Source organism: Gavialis gangeticus, unplaced genomic scaffold (assembly GCF_001723915.1).
Source record: "Gavialis gangeticus isolate Ggan-Ray unplaced genomic scaffold, GavGan_comp1, whole genome shotgun sequence".
Classification (NCBI taxonomy): domain Eukaryota; kingdom Metazoa; phylum Chordata; order Crocodylia; family Gavialidae; genus Gavialis; species Gavialis gangeticus.
In genome coordinates, this window is record NW_017729031.1 from 53693899 (window position 1) to 53713102 (window position 19204).

Below are 19204 nucleotides of genomic sequence, written 5' to 3' on the forward strand. Positions count from 1 at the left end.
CCACATGGATGAGGAGCATGGGATAGCAGTCTGTGGGCTGGAGGAGATTAGGGATCTTCTCCGCCATGTTACGGATGCGGGCCCTCGGGAAGCAGCAAACTTCCCAGGCTAAGGGGCCGGGGAGGCAGATTGCCCCCTCAATCCCCCTCAGGATGGAGTCTCCCATGACAAACACTTTGTGTTTGGTCTTGGGGAGAGTGATGTTTACTCAAGTTCCTGTTTCCTGAAAAAAATGAAGATAAATAATTAGCTTGGAGGCCATCTAGCTGGGAATTACAAACAGTCATATGGGTGACTTGATCATGCTGATAATGGTTTTTGTTATTTGTGGAGACTATTGATGGTATTCATCTACCTTTGAGGTCTTACATAATAAGTTATTTGGAGTTTTGAAGATTCAATATGCAAAAACTAATGCTGAAAATGATTTTTGCTGTGTTCCAAACTTACATTTATTGTGATTTGATGCAGGAAGTTGCATAAACTTTCTGTCTGAGCAGTGTATTCAGTTGCTGAAATCAGCTGTCAGTGTAATTCTCAGAGAACTATTGAAAGAGTATAGTGAATGTCTAAGAGCATTAAGGAAGTTGAAACTGTGGAAAATTAGTAATCAATACTTGTGAGAGGCAAGGATTTTTTGGGTGATAAAAAAACCCAGCCTCGCCAGTTTCCTCTTGCCACCCAGCTGACCTGGAGCAGAGTAGGGCAAGGTAGTGGCAGTGTTGTAGTGGCGAAGCTTGAGAGCCTCATCACCATGGCAAAATCCACCTGCCTTACCCTGCACTGCTCTGGAAAAGATCCCAGAGCCTTGCCTTGGCAGCAGAGTGCTCCCCTCCAGCCTCTCCGCACTCCTCCGGGTCAGTCTTGGGGAGTGCAAGGAGCAAGGGCTATACTCCTGAGGGGGAGAACTAGGAGGGTTCCCACCATGCGAAAATGCCTCCCTCCTACCAGTCAGCAAACTGGTATGACAGGTAGGCATTCTCCTGGGGCTGGAACCCTCCTAGAGCTGTTTGTGGCAGCTGCTGCTGCTTGACAGCCTGCCCCCTTCCCAGGCAAGGGAGAGGTCAGGCTGTCAATTTAACAGGCTTCCCTAATGGTGGAGGTGGCCCAGGGAGCAGCACTCTAGCCCCCCCTGGCTGAGAGCTTGCCTGTGAACCTGTACAGTCCAGCTCCCTTGCTATTCTTTATAAATTTCTTCTGGTAGAAATAAACATTTGTATGCAGCCTCTGTATGAGATTATATTTAAATGAAAGGGAGAACCTTAGAGTAAAGCTATAGTTCAGGGCCCAACCTTTTATCTCATGGTGTAGGATATAGAAAGTACTGAATTTAGATAAGCTGAAAAATATCAATGAGCATGGTTATGTTGCAGTTAATGGAAACATTAACTATTTTCATAAATATTTTTTTAATCCAAGGCAGCATGGGATATGGAGCAGAATCTGCCAGCAAAATGTATAGCTCAACAAAACAAATCTCATTATGTGCAGCTAAATCATCCATTGAAAAGTAAGTTTTATTCAGTTGTAGTTATTGTAGCTCTCTAGATATTCATATTTTAGGTAGGGCCCGTTCTTGTAATTATCCATAATTATTATAAGAAGGATGTATATAATAAAATATAAATAATTAAGGATAAATATGGAAGCACTGTTGGAGGTCACTGGGAAGAAATGCTGGGCTGGAAATTTGCTGGAATGAATCCTGAATGGCATCTGTCCCGTGTCATCATTTAACTACCATACTTTTTGCTGGGAGCTAGGAAGATCTTGGGAATGGGGGAAGGAGTGGTATATACCAGAAAATCATGCTGGGATGGGAAATGACTAGACTAGTCTGGAGCGCAGAGGAAAACCAGTAGCACCAGAAGAGAGTGATAGCCGCATGGGCACAGGCCAGAGAGATCAGCCAGCTGTAGCTGGTATGGTTGCCCAATCCCATTGCCTTGAGGGAGCAACAGCTGGCCAGAAAAATAGTATCCTGGGTTCCCACAATATAAAGTAATAATAATAAACAAAACAGGATCTGGGGAGTGTAATGTACCCATCTTCAAGAAGGGGAGGAGGGAGGACCCAGGTAACTATAGGCCAATCAGCCTAACCTCTATCCCAGGGAAAATCCTGGAAAAGTTCATTAAAGAATCTATGTGCAATACACTTGCGGAAGGTGAGATTCTGAAACGACAGCCAGCATGGCTTTGTCGCAGGTAGGTCTTGTCTTACCAATCTCATCTCCTTCTACAACCAGGTCTCTCGCCACCTGGACATGGGAGACAAGGTTGTTCTATACCTAGACTTCCAAAAGACTTTTGATCTAGTATCCCATGATATCCTGGTGGGAAAATTGAAAGATTGTGGGCTCAACAGTTCGGTGGGTGGGAGACTGGCTATAGGGTAGGATCCAGAGAGTTCTCACTGATGGATCTGTGTTGTGCTGGCATGAAGTGGCCAGTGGTGTCCCTCAGGGATCCGTGCTTCAACCGGTGCTTTCCAACATCTTTATCAACTGATGCATTTCATGTAAAACTAAGGAAGTGATCCTCCCACTGTATTCAGCACTGGTGAGACCACAAGTTGGAGTACTGCATCCAGTTCTGGGCGCTGCGCTTCAGCAAGAACATGGGAAAACTTGAGAGGGTCCAGAGAAGAGCCACCCATATGATCAGGGACTTGCAAGACAAGCCATAAGAGGAAAGGCTGAGGGACCTGGGCATCTTTAGCCTAAAGAAGAGAAGGTTGAGAGCAGCGTTCCCTCTAAGTTACGCATGTGCACGGCTGCACACAAGTAAAAATCTTGCCACACACAAACTTTTTAAGGCCGCGCACCCACAGGGAGAGGAGCTGGGTGCAGAGTGGGGCAGAGGCACTGGGGCCAGAGTGGGACACTTACCGAAAGTAAGATCCTCACTCCTCATGCAGGGCAGGCAGCAGCTCCTCCCCACAGTGGGGACGGAGGTTGGGGCTGGGGCCTGGCACGGGCTCTGCCAGCTCCAGGGAACTGCTCCGTGGGCTCTACCAGCTCTGAGGAACTGCTCCACTCGTCCACATCACCTCAGAGAGCGAAGAGGCACATGGCATCAGGGCTGGGGAGTGGAGCAGTTCCCCGGAGCCGGCAGAGCCTCACGCAGGGCAGGTAGCAGCTCCTCCCTGAGGCAAGACGGGGGCTGGGGGTTGGCGCAGGCTCTGCTGGCTCTGGGGAACTGCACCACAGGCTCCGGGGAATTGCTCGACTCCCCAGCCCTGATGCCACATGCCTCCTCACTCCCTGAGGCGATATGGAGAAGCGGAGCAGTTCCCTGGAGCCGGCAGAGCCCACAGAGCAGTTCCCCAGAGCCAGCAGAGACTGCACCAGCCCCCATCCCTGTCCCTATCACTGTCACTGTCCCCACACCTGCATTGCCTCAGGGAGGAGCTGCTGCCTGCCCTGCATGAGAAGTGAGGACCTTCATCTAGTGGTTGAACCCTGCCCGCTCCCACCTGGACACTTACTTTGGGACACTTACTGTCGAACCACGCCGCACCAAAAGGGAGAGGCGGGACCAAAGTGGCGCGCTCACAGACCACTACTCCTTAGAGAGAACATTGGTTGAGAGGGGACTTAATAGCAGCTTGCTGCTGTATCAGAGAAGTGCATCAGGAGCTCGGTGAACAACTGTTCACTAGGGCACCCCTGGGAAGACCAGGATCAATGGATATAAACTGGAAGGCTGCTTCAGGCTTAATACCAGGAAAAACTCCTTCGCAGTCAGGGTGTCTGGACTGAGAAATAAACTCCCCCAGAGGTGGTGCAGTCTCCTCTTGAAAACCTCCAGGGTAGGAGACTGGACATCACCTTGCTGGGGTCATTTGACCCTAGTTGTCTTCCTGCCTAGAGTGGAGTGGCTGGATCCAATGATCTCTGAGGTCCCTTCCAGCCCTTAACAATCTATGAATCTATGAATGTAAGAGTTATCTACTGAACAAGCTGTTGACATTACTACAAAGAAAAAAAGTGAAGTAATGAAGTAACTTACTAAACTTATTTTTCTTGTTCATGAACCAGACTTAAGTTCAGGTTGCCTTTGGATTAATTATCTTAAAAACACTGTAAGATTCCTGAAAGACTAGTATCAAGTAGAAGGATATGAAAGGAGACTGATCAGAATGGAAAATATGCTGCCTTTGCTGTGGGGATGACAAGGAAGGAGAGGGAGACTAAATGGATTTAGTCTCTTCTGTTAGTTTAAAAGTAACTCTTATGAAAAATATATTTCACTAACTATTTGGAAATACATAATATATTTAGAAATATCCATTATGCCCTTTAAAAATGGCTTGCTTGCTGAATCATCCTCCACTTTTCCATAACTTTATAGTTAATAACTAACCTATATCACAGTTGGGTCATCATTTTGTGCCATTACACATCTTCAGGAACTAGCTTGTGCTAGTGAAATCTATTGCTATTTTTACCCTGATGACATTCATATTCTTCTTTTTTCACTGGGAATGCAATAAATAGATGGGATGCTTCTGGCAAAAGTGTGAAGAATAAGCATTCTTCCAGGAATCCAGAGACTTATTTAAAACCACTTTGCAGTATACAGAAAAATACAGGTAAGACTTGCATTTGCTTCACTGAGTTGCACAAAGGACTCCTACTAAACTTGCCATATGCTAAAAGTGTTATAGATCTAACCATAGATTAGCTCGTTTGTAGAAGAGAGAAAGTTTTGGTTGTTTTGTTTTGTTTTGTTTTGTTTTGTTTTGTTTTGTTTTGTTTTGTTTTGTTTGGGGGGGGTTGGTGAGGCCTGAATAGAATATTCTGGGTCTTGTGTGTATCTAGCTTGATGGAGATATCTTTGATCAGTTGTAAACTACTTACCTCAAACTATAGAAACCATGTTTTTTCAGTACAATTACTACCTCATTAATTCAGGATTCACAGAGAATGTTATATATCAGCAAAAAGTGAACTTTGTTTTTTTCTCATAACAGTCTCAGAATACTACCTTCCATGAATACATGATTGACACTCTCTAGGTAGATTAAAAAGAGCAAACAGCAGCATGTGTTGTCATAAAACATGCACAATGTATCTTGTAACTCTGGAAGTTCTGGAATTCTAGAACCCTGTTTCATTTGTACTCTTGTATAGCAGGCAAGAGGTTCTGATCAAACTCAAAGAGGTGTTTCAGTGGGATCTCCATATTAATACACAAAAAGCTTCTTTTATGCCTTCATGGAATTATCTTTTGGAATTCACATTAATGTGGCTTGGAATGGACTGCACTGTCTTGTTCCTTGTTTGTTTTTATTTTACAGAATTTCATACAGATCAGCAATTAAAAACAGATTTACACAGGCTGGATGAAGAAACAAAGATCAGTGAAGCTAGGAGAGATAATATCAAATCAGAAGCCAGTGGTCAGTTTGAATGAAATATCATTCTGAATCCTTGTCAATTTTCCATGTAAACATTATTTTCCCCCAGACTTTCTTTCAAACATTTTAAAAATTGTTTACTTAGGAGATTGATGGTGGAGAAAGGGTAAAGTGGGGTTTGAGTTGTGTCCTCTAGTTGCAGTTGCAGTGTATAAAAAGGGTAGAGGTAAACCACACCTCCACAGAAGGAACCCCTTAGGACATTTCGGGCCTGATCCACACAAGGTCTTGGTCATCATGACATTGAGTACTACTCTAATTTTTAAGGGCTTAGCTGACTAGAAATGGTATCCACACCCCACAGGTAGGCAGTTGGACTACATATACATGTCATGAGACAAATTAGGTGCCTAAGATGGATTGATAAATCTCATATTCTGAGTGGGGAGCTGCCTAAACGAACCCATAGGAAGTGCTTGGAAGATAGATATAACCAGCCATTGCTCCTATTAGGAAGCTTGTCACGTCCTTCCATGTGCATGCCAGTTTAAATGTGCCTATAAAACATGATTTTTGTAGAAATCATTGCAGTGTTCTTTCCAGCTTATTTAAAGAAATAGATCAGAAACAAAATATACTTATAAAAAGGAGTATTTTCTATCTTATACTACCTCTTGCTATCAGTGCAACAACTGTAATGTAAATATTAAACAGTCTCATGTGATTGCCATTTCTTGTGGACAGTCAAACAGTAACTAGGTGTTATTTTGTGAGAATGTTGTCATTCACACAAAGATACACTGCATGCAATGATTTTTTCCAAAAACAAAACTCAAATGTACTAATTCAATACAATAGAATTATTTAGAATAGAGAGGGAAAACAATCCAGTGGAGAGAAAAAAATCCAGTTTATTTAAAAAGAATCAGCCTGAATCACAATCTATCCTTAGTTTCTACACAAGTTAGGCAAGTGTAGATCATATCATTACATTTTATGAAGAATGTTTTGTCTCCTGAGCTTGTCTCGCTTTCTCTCTTCTGTCCATTTCTCTGGACAAGCCTGTTTAACAAGACAGCCTTTGTACTCCAAGCAGCTGTAATACTTCCTTCCCCTGAGGTGTCTCCGGTCTCCCCCTACTTTAGTCAGTGATCCTTTTAATGTTTAAGGTAGCCTGCTCATCTGTCTATCCAGACAAAGATATTTACACAGATGTTTCTTTTTTGAGGACATATAAGAATTTCTTATAGAGTATCTCATATTTTTAGAGATGTCTGCTCTTGTTAATTGCCCTTGGGTAAATAAGCTTGGGTTTCTGTTTTTTCTCCTATTGCACTTATTTTTTCAAAATGTTTCCCTAAAGATATATGAGGGGTATTCTGAAAGTGTCTGGTCTGACAAGAATAGAATGAACTGTTTGTTTTAGTAGTCCCTCAATGTCAGTGCACTTGCTGTTTCTGTACTGGATCTTGGCTTTGCCTGCCTTATAGAAATTATTGTCCAGAAACTCCTCAGCTGTTGTGATAACTTCATCATATTTGAAGCCCTTCCAATGGAAGTTTTTCTTCACCTTGGGGAACAGATATAATTCTGAAGGAGCCAAACTTAGCAAATCAGCTGGAATAGGAATCAGTTCAAAGTCAGTGCTGTGGTCTCTGCAACTTGGCATGTGTGGGTTAATGCATTGTCCTAGACTCAGCTGTCTGCAACTCTTGTTTTTGATGGCTATTCACAAACACTAGCATAGTACTCCATATCTACGGTCTTGCCTGCTGAGAGAGACTCAATCACCTTATTACTCTAAAAAAAATATGACTATGACACTACCAATTGATACTTTCTTGAATTTTGTGGGAGTTAGAGCTGCATCTAATTCCCAAACATGTTCTGCTCTTTAGTCTCAGGACCAAAATCTTGAACCCATGTCTCATTCTTAGTTGCAATCCTGCTCATTCAGTTTTCTAGGTTTGCTTAAAACTACCTCAAAAGTTCTCTAGAAATGGCAAGTTGTACTTTCTTCTGATCAGCATTCTAGGTACCCATCTTACTGATACTTTATCATGTATAAGTCTTCCTTAGGATTGCATTTACTGACCCAGCGCTGATGCCTCCCATCTTGGGTATGTGCTTGGGTGTTCATCTTCTGTCATTCCTCACCATCCTGCAGCCTGCACCTTCTTCTAACATGTTGACTGCTCCAAGAAGTCCTGATCTTGGTTCATCCTCAGTGCTCATTCTCTCAGACTTAGTTTTTTTAACTATCTCCTTTTTTACCATGGCAAATGAACCTTCTACCCCCCACTCTTGATTCTCTATCTTCCTGGGTTTTCTTCAGGGTCAAGACTTTCTTATCAAAATACTTGCCCACTAATCTGATTTCATTCTTCTGTCTCAATGGGGGAGGAAAGAAAGAGGATAAGGACAGGATACTGGGGGTCCTAGTAACTGAAGAAATATTATATATAGTGCTACTGAGATGTTTCCCTTTGAAAGACATACTATTTTGTGGCAGTTTCACTATCACTGTAGCACTACAGACAGCTTGAACAACTTTTGGTAGTGCTGCAAGAGTATATATACTACTACAAATGTAAATCCTGTCCACAGCCTAAGAAGATTGAACTATGTGATCTAAAAACACATTACTGCTTAATAGGTGCTTCTATGTAGAGATGTGGGGTAATGGAAGTTTAATACACATGCATTTCCTTCACACCTTTAGTTAATTCACCGTAACTTTTCTGAGAGACCCTATCAGCCCTTGGGGCGATTGCTTTGGAAGAAGCCTCATTGGCAAACGCATTAATTTTTTCTCAAATGTGCCTGAAAGAAAATATTAACCTTAAAAAACAACTTGCTTTCTGCTTTTTAGAATTTATAGTCTTATAATTCCTTTATACCAACATTTCTATTCTTTACCAAGTAAGAATAGTTGACATAAATAGCACTTCTACTGCCCTTTAAGGTTCAGTCTGTTTTTAACATGAGGTTTCTTCATTAGCACCTTCTAGCTTTTATGAGCTACCACATGATGTCATAGAGTTGTGGCTAGTAAATACAGAACTATTTAATGCAAACTGAAAACTATCAAAAATTTAGAGAGACTACAGACTTGTGCTAATAGAACTTCAGTCAGCGATGGAAATTAGAAAATTGGGTAAATTTAACTTTGTGATTGAGTTTGAGAAATTTTGTCCTGAGTCTGAGCCATAGTGTTCTATCTCTGCTGTAACCCGTATATACTCCTGTACTTATAAGCATACTTACTCATGCACACGCACACAACTCTTGGGGAAATTTTGCAGTTGGGATCCACCAGCCTCACTCAGGTGAACTTGCAGTGTTTCTACTAATGTTATTTTGGGTCATCAAACACTAAGAGTAGAATTCAGAGGCAGATTTCTCTGGGAATAACAAAGACACATTGTCACTTTAGGGCTCTGCTACAAATCCTTAATTGCAACAAAAAACAGGTGCGGGGAAGGTTCTATTTCCCTATTGCCCTCCTTATTGGGTAAATCATGAAAATAAATGTTTAGAGTTAAGGATTATTATGCCACTGTTTTTTTCAGAACTACGAGTTCATCTGTCACCAGAGGCTGGTGCATAAAAAACCCTTCAGAGAAACATATGAAAACTTACCATTCTGAAAACTGGTCAGCTTGTCCTCTTTTCCCTTGTTGTTTCCAATAAGGTTAACGCCCAGGTGCCTTCAGCTGGCGATCAAAATGGTGGATCTGTCTGGCAGCTGGACTCCATTTCCCAGCAGACCCTGCCCATGTGGCTCCCACCCAGTCTCCAAGGAGACCCCAGGAACTCAGGCCTGCAACAGCGCAGGGCTGCAGAATGGGGGCTCTGCCCCAGCCTGGTCCCACACTGTCATGGCCACACGGTCCCAAGGTCTTCATGGAAATGAATCCTTAAAAGAGCTTTAAAAATAACCTACATATAAAGTTATAGTGCATATAAACTATATGAAAAGGTTGATATATCTGAATTTTGTTCAGAACAAAGCTATCTGACAGCCACATGCTAAATTTCTTACGACCTGTTTTAAAAAAAATTCAGCTCAAGCTTGATGTTGGGGCCACAACTGATACTTCTTTAATATTGCTTTGGTTTGCATTAACTATCAATTACATGGTGTTTTTATTTTAACTCTAAATTATGATTTCTCCTGCTTTTATATTTCTTTCTTGCTTATTTATTCTGAGAAACTTGCTGTTACCTAGATCGCTGTACAGCAGAACCTCTTGCAGGAAAATTATTCCTTATAAAAATCTCTGTTAAGCACACACAAAGTAATGTATGTTGGCTGGTATGGTATGTTTAACCACCAGGTTAAACATGATTATAATTGCCGCTATTACTGTGTATTACAATTTTTTTGTTCTTTTTTTCAAATACTAAGCTAAAAGGACAGTTATTACAATGTAGGTGGAATTGTCTGTATTAGAACCTTCATTACTTTCTGTGATCTTATTCAAAATCCATTGATGGTCAAAGTCCTTCATTGACTCTATGGAGCTTTTGGTTGTGTGTTTCAGGAACTTGTTAAATTGAAAGCTTGTAACTTTAACAAGCCTGCTACTACACTGTGTGTGCGTGCGTGCGTGCGTGCGTGCGTGCGTGCGCGCGCGCGCAGTGACAGGTTGGCTAAAGAAGTTGACATATTGTGAGCAAGCACAGTTCAACTTTTCCTGCATAATTCTTCCAGTAGCTTTTCCATCCTGACCAGCAGTTACTACAACATTGTTAAGGAGAAACTGTAAACAGGACTTCACAGACATTGTGTTATGGTTTAGTCATGTGAATAAATGCCCCCTAAAGACTCTGTTGAGAGCAGGAAGCTGATTCTCTTTGTAGCCAAAAATTGATTTTTAAACTCAAAAGTCTCCTGAGCAGTGTGTTCGTGTCAGTGTATTGTTCAGTGTATTTATAGGAGCATTGAATTAAACAACTTCCATAGTAAATTTCTTCTTCTACAGTCATTTTCTTCTAATTGAACATTCATGTTGGTGTGTCTATGTATCTGTGTATTCAAACACAGTTCTTATTTCATTCTTACCATGAAGCACACACATTTTGAGCTAGTAGATCATTTTATTAACTGAACATTTTGATGCCTCCTTTGGGGAAAAGAGATATCATCTCATACAGTTTGTTCTGTAATGGACTGCTCTGTATTACTCCTGCAAGAAGAACAGTTTCATCTTCAGTAGTGAAAACCCCATCCAGGCCAGTTGTTTAGTAGGATTGCTCTTTTTCACCTTGATGAAGCACATTTATCAAATCAGCCTGCCAGCACACTCTTTTTTGTCATCATTTTGTCCTACTAATGCTTTATGGTACTTAAAAATGATAGGCAAGATTGCTGTTTTTTAAAGTGATTTTCTTTTCTGTTAGGCAAATCCAAAGAAATGTTCATTTACACTCAGTATGTGTTGTTAAGTATTAGTCATACAAATCATGGCAGCAGAAAATAGGATCAAACTCGTACAAATCATGGCAGTATCACATTCTCAAAGTGTGTGCATTTGTAAATATTATTAGATGAAAGAACCTATCCATGTACTATAATAATTGAGGATTTCACTTCTTAAAAGTCAGGAAGTTCAGAGTTCTGATTCTCAAAGTAACTGTTATAGTTCTAATTCTTGCATAGTTTGTCAGATAAAGCAGCTATTGCTTAATTCTTTTGAACACTGTTGCTCTAATATAACAACTGCAAGTATAATGTTTAAAATCAAATTTCAGATATGAGGACCAGTATATAATGGGTGCTGACAGACTTGACATTTCTCATGTGATTGACCCCTTGAAAGCACTCTACAGCCATGCCCTGACAGAAATGCACAGCTGCAGAGTGCTTTAAAAGTGATTGATCATGCAACAAATTTACCCTCATTTAATGGGCGTTCAGATGAAGGTGCTCCAAAATGGAGCACCTTCATTAAATTCTGCCTGATCAGAGCTGGGCTGATGCAGCCCAGCCCCACTGCCAGTGCTGTCTGCAGAATGGGAGGGGAGAGAAGTGGAAGAGGGAGTTCCAGGCTGCAGTTTGCCCAGCCTGCACTGGAGGCAGAGGACGGGTGGATTGGTGGGATCCAATCCTCCACCTGTTCCCCTTCCAGCTCAGCCTGGGCAAACACATCCTGGAGTTCACTCCCTGCCCTTCTCCCACCTCCCATCCTGCAGACACCACTGAAGCTGGGAGTAGAGGTTCAGGGCTAAGGAAGAGAGGCTGCAGACATAGCTCCTCCTAGATAGAGCTCCACTTCGGAGCCAGTCTCCCACCTTCACCCACCCTTGATCCAATGGTGAATGTCTGTTGAGTTGCTGGGGATCACTAAATCTTGGCACTTTCTGTGAAGTGGGGAGCTGCATGTCTATCAGCACCTATATGTTACATCCAAGAGGCTTAACTCTTCCCTAAGAGGGGCACGTACAATTCCAATAGAAATTGCACAAATGTACATGAGGGTGCAAACAGGCTCAGTAATGTATACATGGACTTTTTGTTGTAAGCAGAAAAATAGAAAATGTATTAAACTGTATGCAAACATCTGAGCAGTGACCTAATTAGTATTTATGCATTATTTGAGCATACAAAATACTCTTTTTTTTGTTGTTGCTGTTGTAACACTAGAATATTTTGTATTTTAGATGAAAAGGAGAAAAATTCCCAAATTGTAGAAAAGACAGCAAATAGTATTGAACTTCAGCCAAATAGTGTTGATAATCACAGTTTTGATGAACTGTCACAAACTACTGGTGATGATGAAAGCATCAATGAACATAGCAAAAATGAAAATGGGAAAGGAAGTGCACCAATAGAGTTGCTGGGAGAGGTAAATTTCAGATTTTTGTCTTAATGTAAATAATGTGATGTCAGGGATCCATGTACTCCTTTGGGACTAATTCTGGAATGCACAACTCAGTTTTTTGTCAAGAACTTCCCAAGTCTGCAGTTCCAGTGACTTGCATTGCAGTTGTGTTGATTTATTGGATCTTAATACCTTTAATTTGCAGACTCAAACATGCTTGTGATTTTGGCTCATAGCTGAAAATACTCACTGGTGTGCAATTCATCAATGTTTTTTTCAGTACTTATTTTTTATGATAAATCGATATATTTACTGTACTGTATTCTTCAGCTGGCCAAGGTCTGTGGGCTCCAGCAGTTATGATATTATATGGGTGTCCAGCTCAGCATATTTTTTTTCCTGCCCCAGGTATGACATCCAAAGAGGGGAACATGCAGTTGGCTTCAGTAGTTCATGTTCTCAGTCACTTAGGCCCCGGGCTGCTGTTCTGTTCTTTAGGTAGTCTAGCTACTCAGCTTGTACTTCTGGTAATCTCTGCTTTTTGGTTGCAAAGTGGTTTCTAGCTGCAGGTCCACTCTTCTGTAGATGGGTAAAAGGGGTAGGTAGCTGTGTTAATCTAAGTCAAGCAGGAAGTAGGGCAGGGTGGCACCTTAATATAGTAAAGGAAGCATGCATTATTATCCAATTAATTTTCTGTTGTTAAAAAAGATGCAACCTGAGACACATTTGTAGGCAAGTCTCAGAAGGGCAGGATGACAAAACACAAAATGCTAGGTACCTGGGTACAGCAAAATAATCAATATTGCAGCAAAACGCAGACTTCTGTGCTAGTTTGAAAAACGCCAGTTTCAGAGCCACACAATCACAAAGTCTTGTCACCCCAAGTGTGATCACTGGGGCCATTCACACCTCCCAGAGCCATTGTTTCTAGCTCTATGTATTCTGACAATGATTGTTCACATTCCGTTTACATAGTTTAATTATTTTCTCTAGCCCTAAACAAAACTTAAAGTGAATCCTAGAGCACAATTTTGCAGCAAGATACAGCAATAGAATACTTAAGACTGTTCATTAAGTAACTGATTATTAGTAATTTACTGTGGTGAAAACTACTTTTTCATGCATATACCATTCTTGTTTACTCTTTCAAAAACATTTTTAAATGGCCTTTATAAAAGTGAAGTGCCTCCAAATATACTCTGTATTCTATAAATGTATATAACATATTTATACAAAGCTGCTAGACTTAAGAGGCATTTCACTTTTTCCCTTCCTATCACTTTATTTCCAAAACTTGAGTCATAGAGAAATAGGGCTGAAACGGACTTCCAGAGGTAAGCTAGTCCAACCCGCTGCCTAAGGCAGGGTCATCCGTATCCAAACCATCCCATACAATCCATAATCTAAACTCTACATAAAACTACTGCCAATCCTGACACTACACAGACCTAACACTCTAACCTGCCACAGGTAAAGCAGCAGAACCAATCTTCTGTGAAATGTTGTCAATATATGATCAAGAGATCTGGGGTAGGGGGCTACACCCCTTACTACAGAGGAAGACAAAATCCCCCACAGTCCATGCCAGTGGGCTTCTACACACGTACACCAAGTCTGCTGATGCACAGAAATTGACACGCTGTAGCAGCCTCGTGTGTCATATGTATCAGCATCACCGCACATCTCTGTGTTGACAAAATGGCAGCGGTGCTGTTTGAAATAAAACACGTCCGGTGAGCTTTATTTCAAAGCATCTCACTGCCATTTTTTCAGTGTGGGAGCATACAGCAATGGTGATATACATGACACGTGGGTGCTTTTAGTTAGCATGTCTCACTAATTAAAGCGCCCAGAGCCACATCCAGAAGCATGTGTAAAGATGCCCAATCTTATCATGGGGTAAAAATTCCTTCCTGACCTCAGATATAGTGATTGGTCCGACCTTAAGCAGAGGGACAAGACCCCATAGCCAGGAACCTCTGGCTTTGATCCCAACAGGAGCATTTGGCACACTGCAGTCAGAGTCCCCAGCCTTAGCTGCAGCAAATACCAAAAGCTTCTAAGAAAGGCCTGACACATGTAGCAGATAAGGGGAAAAGTGGGGAGCAATCAACAAAGCCCAGTAGCATGGTATATACCCCTAATAGAACCTAGGCATGTGCCTAGATCATCCTCACCCAGGGGCTATCCAACCTTTTTCAACACATCCAGTGATGGAGTGTCTACAACTTCCCTAGGTAGTCTATTCTCCTGCCTCACTGTTCTAACAGTAAAGACATTTTTCCACATTTGAAATATGAATATGAAAATGTTTGGTAAGTAGTAGTTGTCATGGTGTTTGAATGAGTAGGCTGTTTGCTCGATATCCAGTCTCTCTTTATTTTTAAGAGTAATTCAGCACTTAACTGCTATTCAGTAAAACTTAAGCATGTGCTTATGTTCTCATGATTTAATTCGGTAATTGTGATGTTCATGTGCTTGTACACTTTTGTTTTATTTATAAGGTTTGTATTGTGGAATACATTTTTCTGCAAAATTGTGCATTCAGCTGTGCCCGCCCTCCCCTGCCCCCTCAAAGTGAAACTGTCTATGAAGAAGTTGACAAAGCTGTATTAGGCAGGAGGCAGGTCAGTGTGGCACCTTACAAACCAATTTGTTCAGACAGCCATGAGCTTTCATAGGCTGCAGGTTACTTCATCAGATGTTGCCGCTGGAAATTTTACAAAATAGACTGTAGCCTACAAGAGCTCATACCTTTCTGAACAAGTACAACTATAAACTAGAAGGTGTCACATTGTCCTGCCTTTTGCCTAACTTCAGACTGATACTGCTAAGTCCATCCCTCTATGCATGGATAAAAGGTATATTAGTTGTTCTTAAATATAAAAAGATAAGAGGTGTAAAAAGACTTAAATCTAAATCATATGATGTGAGAAAAACATGGGCAAAACTCAAGAAAAGAAAGTGGAGTGGGATTTTATTGCCTTTTCCATTATAAGAGAAATAAAAGATTCATGGGCCACAAATCCTTAGAACCTACAATGTAATTTATATCTTTACATGGAAAAGACAAAAAGATGGCAATGACAGATGAAAGGAGACCTTTAAAAGAACTTTTATTATGGCAGGCTAACTGCATTTGCTGACAAAGAAACATAAAGGTCTGGCTCTGCCAATTATGAACTCAGCTCTGAGAATTTAGAGATCTGCCAAGTTTAACAGCTCTCAAACTGTCTACTTCACTTCAAATAAGAGGGAAGTTTTAGCATTCACTGTTAAAATGACAGCCAACAGTTACCAGACAGAGTAAAGGATACTCTACTTTCTAAATAAAAAGAGGGAGAAAATAAAGGTATCTTGTATAGTATGATGCATTTTGGCTAATGTTGATTTTTAATGATGATCACAGTATGAGTCATGCTCGCTTATATTGTTAATTAGTTTTTAATATGGTGCCTTTACTAAAATAAGAAGTTTCTGATATTGCTCTCAACCTTTGTCTCTCTCTACTGATAATGCACCTTCCAATTTCAATGAAATGTGTCTCTTGTAGATTTCCAGTTTTTAGTTTAATATGGCCTCTTTAAGTCATTGAGATTTTTGTGGATTTACACTTCAAGAATGTTTGTTTTTCTTATTTTCTAGCATCAAATATTACATTTGAAAGTTTTAGATTTCATCTGAATTGATGTCTGAAGTAAGCACTAACCCAACAAGTGTTATCAGGAATTGATTAAGTCCCCATATCCTCAAAATGCCATGCTTTCAGGAGGACTTTTGTTTGTTTGTTTTATACACGCATACATCTTTTCAAGGCTATTAATTATATTCAGTTATGCTGTAACAGCTAATAGGATAGATATGTTGCACTGTTGTAAAGCCTGATATTACTCAGAGGAGTAGTTCCACTGAAGCAGTTAAACCACATACAAAGTTGTGCATATTCGTAAGTTTTACCTGAGTAATGTGCCGTTGCTCAGGGTTACATAATGGGCACATTTACACGTGCATTTAAGCACGACTAAATTTAATGCGTATTAAGCAATTTTTGGCAGGGGTCTACACATGCAGGGACGTGGCACTAATGTTAGTCCCAAGTCCCTGCAGCCCTGCTATGTGCGGCTGTGGCCACTCGTGGGGAGCTCCAGCCACATAGCTGCCAGAGAAACCCTGATTTCTGGCCAGCCTCTTTCCTGCCCGGAGCCACGTGCCCAATGCAAGGGCAGCACATAGCAGCTCCCTCCTTGCCTCCCCATACCAGGGATGCCCCTGCCCCTGCCAGTGATGCCTAGCACCCCACTGCTCCAGCCCAGCCCCTGCCAGTGATGATCAGTGTCCCGTGCTCCTCCTGGCCATGGTGCTAGGCCTGCTGTCCCCAGCAGCACCTTCCCCTGCCCGCCCAGGCCGCAGTTCAGCCATGCACCTGCCAGTGGGAGCCAGGGAACTAGCTGGGGGAGGCCCTGCCCAACCCCCTCCTCCTGCTCTCCCCACTCCAGCCCACCTGCCCCACCACCCACACACCCCCTACCCATCCCCAGCACCACTCTCAGGACATGCACATGGGTGAAAAAAGTTTTTGTTTTGTTTTTTTTGTTTTATTACCCCCACAACACCCACCCACATCCCTCCGCTCAACAAAGAGAGCCCCTTCACCACCCTCTCCACCCACCAACAATAAAAAACCTGCTTACAAGTGGGAAACTATATACAAGGAGAAAATGATTTAGCATTTTGAGTCTTCAAGCCCAGAGTGGGGGGCCGCAGCAGGGATCTAGGGGACAGGGCCCTGGGGCAGGGGACCAGCAACCCAGCCCCTGCATGTTTCCTGGGCAGGACAGACCCAGCACTAAAGTTGATGCCGGGTCACATCTACACATGCATTAACGTGGATTAACTAATCGTGCCTAAATTTGATACCTGCATTTAGGCGTGATTTGCCCTAGTTAATGCACATTAAGGGTGCGCACATGTAGACGTGCAGCTATAATGCGCATTAGCTTAGGCTAATGTACATTAACACATCTCATGTAGACATGCCCAGTTACACAGAAATAGAATCCTCAGCTCCAAGGTGTAATAGGTTGGATAGAGCTTGTGCAGTTTATAACGAGACTAAGAGAAGTGGTCTTCCATCCACACTTGGAGTTGCTTAATTCAGTAGAGAAGGACTGTAGTTCATAGCTCTTAGGGAAAATTGTTCAAAGATTTCACCAAAGTGTATTTTTTCTATGCAAATCAACAAATTTAAAACTAATTCTGATTTCCACCTATATTTCTCCTAATTCATCTTCATGCTAAACCATATTTTTCTTTCAGTTCCTGAAAGCAATAATGGATGGAAACTATAGTCTAGCAAAAAAACTTTGTCAAATGAGTAAGTACAACTTTTTTTTCTATCCAATTCATATTATTTCTCCTCATTTCCGTTTTCTTAATTGCTGTGAGCAGTGGTGAGGGGTCTACAGCAACCACTCACAGGCACTGCCAATAGTATCGGTGGTGCCTTTTCATAGGCGATGCAGCGCCATACTCAGGGGGTGCACGTGCACCTGTGTTCACCCCCTATGCATCACCAGTGGCTGAAAGCTTGTGAAAGCTTCCTTAAAACACAGAGTTATGGTAGCACTTTTCATGTGAGGTCCACCCCCCAAGTTTAAATCAATTCTACCGCAGAGCACAACAGTAGGCTGTTATTGGGAAAAAGTCAACAGCATACTGAGTTATATTAACAGGAGTGTAGCTTGTAAATCAAGATACATGATTCTTCCACTATATTCAGCACTGATAACACCTCACCTGGAATACTGTTCAGTTTTGGGCCCCACACATCAAGAAAGATGTGGACAGGTTAGAAAGAGCCCAGTGAAGAGCTACCAACATGTTTAGGAGTCTGCAGAGCATGATTTATGAGGAAAGGCTGAACGACCTAGAGTTATTTAGCCTGAGAAGAAAAGCCTAAAAGGGTATTCAATAGCAGGCTTCAAGTACCTGAGGGATGGTAATAAAGAGGATGATGATTGACACTTCCACAGGGAATAACAGGGGTGCTTTCATGCCCCACTTCAGCTGGGCAGCACATGTGCAACAAGCTCTCTGAGTTCCTGCCAGACTGGCCACAGTGGCATAGCTGTGGAATCCAAGGGCTGGATCAAGCAGAAGGAGGGGATCAGTTGGGCATTCTTAAAACATGGACCAGAACAAACATTTGCAGGTCAAATCTGCAAATACCTGAAGTGCAACTGTACAGTAGGTTAAGATGGGACTGTTTTCTGTAGCTGTAGGGGACAGGACTAGGAGCAGTGGCCTCAAGCTGAAACAGAGAAAATTTAGGTTGGAGATTTAACTTTGACTATGAGGGTGGTCAAGCATTGGAACAGGCTACCAAGGGAAGTTGTGGAATCTCCATCCCTGAAAATTTTTAAGATCAGTATGGGCAGACATTTTACTTGGGCGGTTTTACTCTGGGATGGCCTGAATAGGGAGTTGGACTGGATGACCTCATGAGGTCCCTTCCAGCTCTACTTCCTTATGATCCTGACAGAAGAGGATCATAGAGTTGTTTTAGAGTAGGTAGACTAAGTTATAGAGCTGAAAACAGTATTCATAATGTCAGTGATTCCTTACAAAATGTCTTCTACGCTTGTTAATTTTTAACATCAGGGTTTATCCAATGCACTTTTACAGCATTCTCTTCCAAATTTCACATTTGTTAATTTGAGTAGAACTCTCATCTTCTGGGCTCCCCTCTAAATTATCCATTTATATTATCTGCTGACCTTAACTCCTTCAATATGTACTTCATCAGGATTTACACAGAAGGCTTCTATTTTTTTTTTTTACCTCTTTGCTAATCCAATGCAATGCAATGCAAAGAAAATGTAAATGTAGGTTCAACATTTTTATCCATCTCTTCAGGTGGCATAATATTTATTTGCCATTTCTTTCTGTCTGACTGCTTAATATCTAGAAATGTATACCATCTACCACAACTATATCAAACTATAGCTTGTGGG

At 41.6% G+C, this 19204-nt stretch overlaps 1 protein-coding gene across 1 annotated transcript in view; it reads left to right on the plus strand.

Moving 5' to 3' along the window:
* ERICH2 (glutamate rich 2) overlaps positions 1-19204 on the plus strand; it is a 57279-nt gene that overhangs the window by 26997 nt on the left and 11078 nt on the right. Inside the window, exons 7-11 of the mRNA XM_019522784.1 lie at positions 1424-1510; positions 4502-4596; positions 5305-5406; positions 12031-12215; positions 17508-17565. Of these exons, the coding sequence (XP_019378329.1) occupies positions 1424-1510; positions 4502-4596; positions 5305-5406; positions 12031-12215; positions 17508-17565 (527 nt within the window). The remainder of the gene's footprint in view (positions 1-1423; positions 1511-4501; positions 4597-5304; positions 5407-12030; positions 12216-17507; positions 17566-19204) is intronic.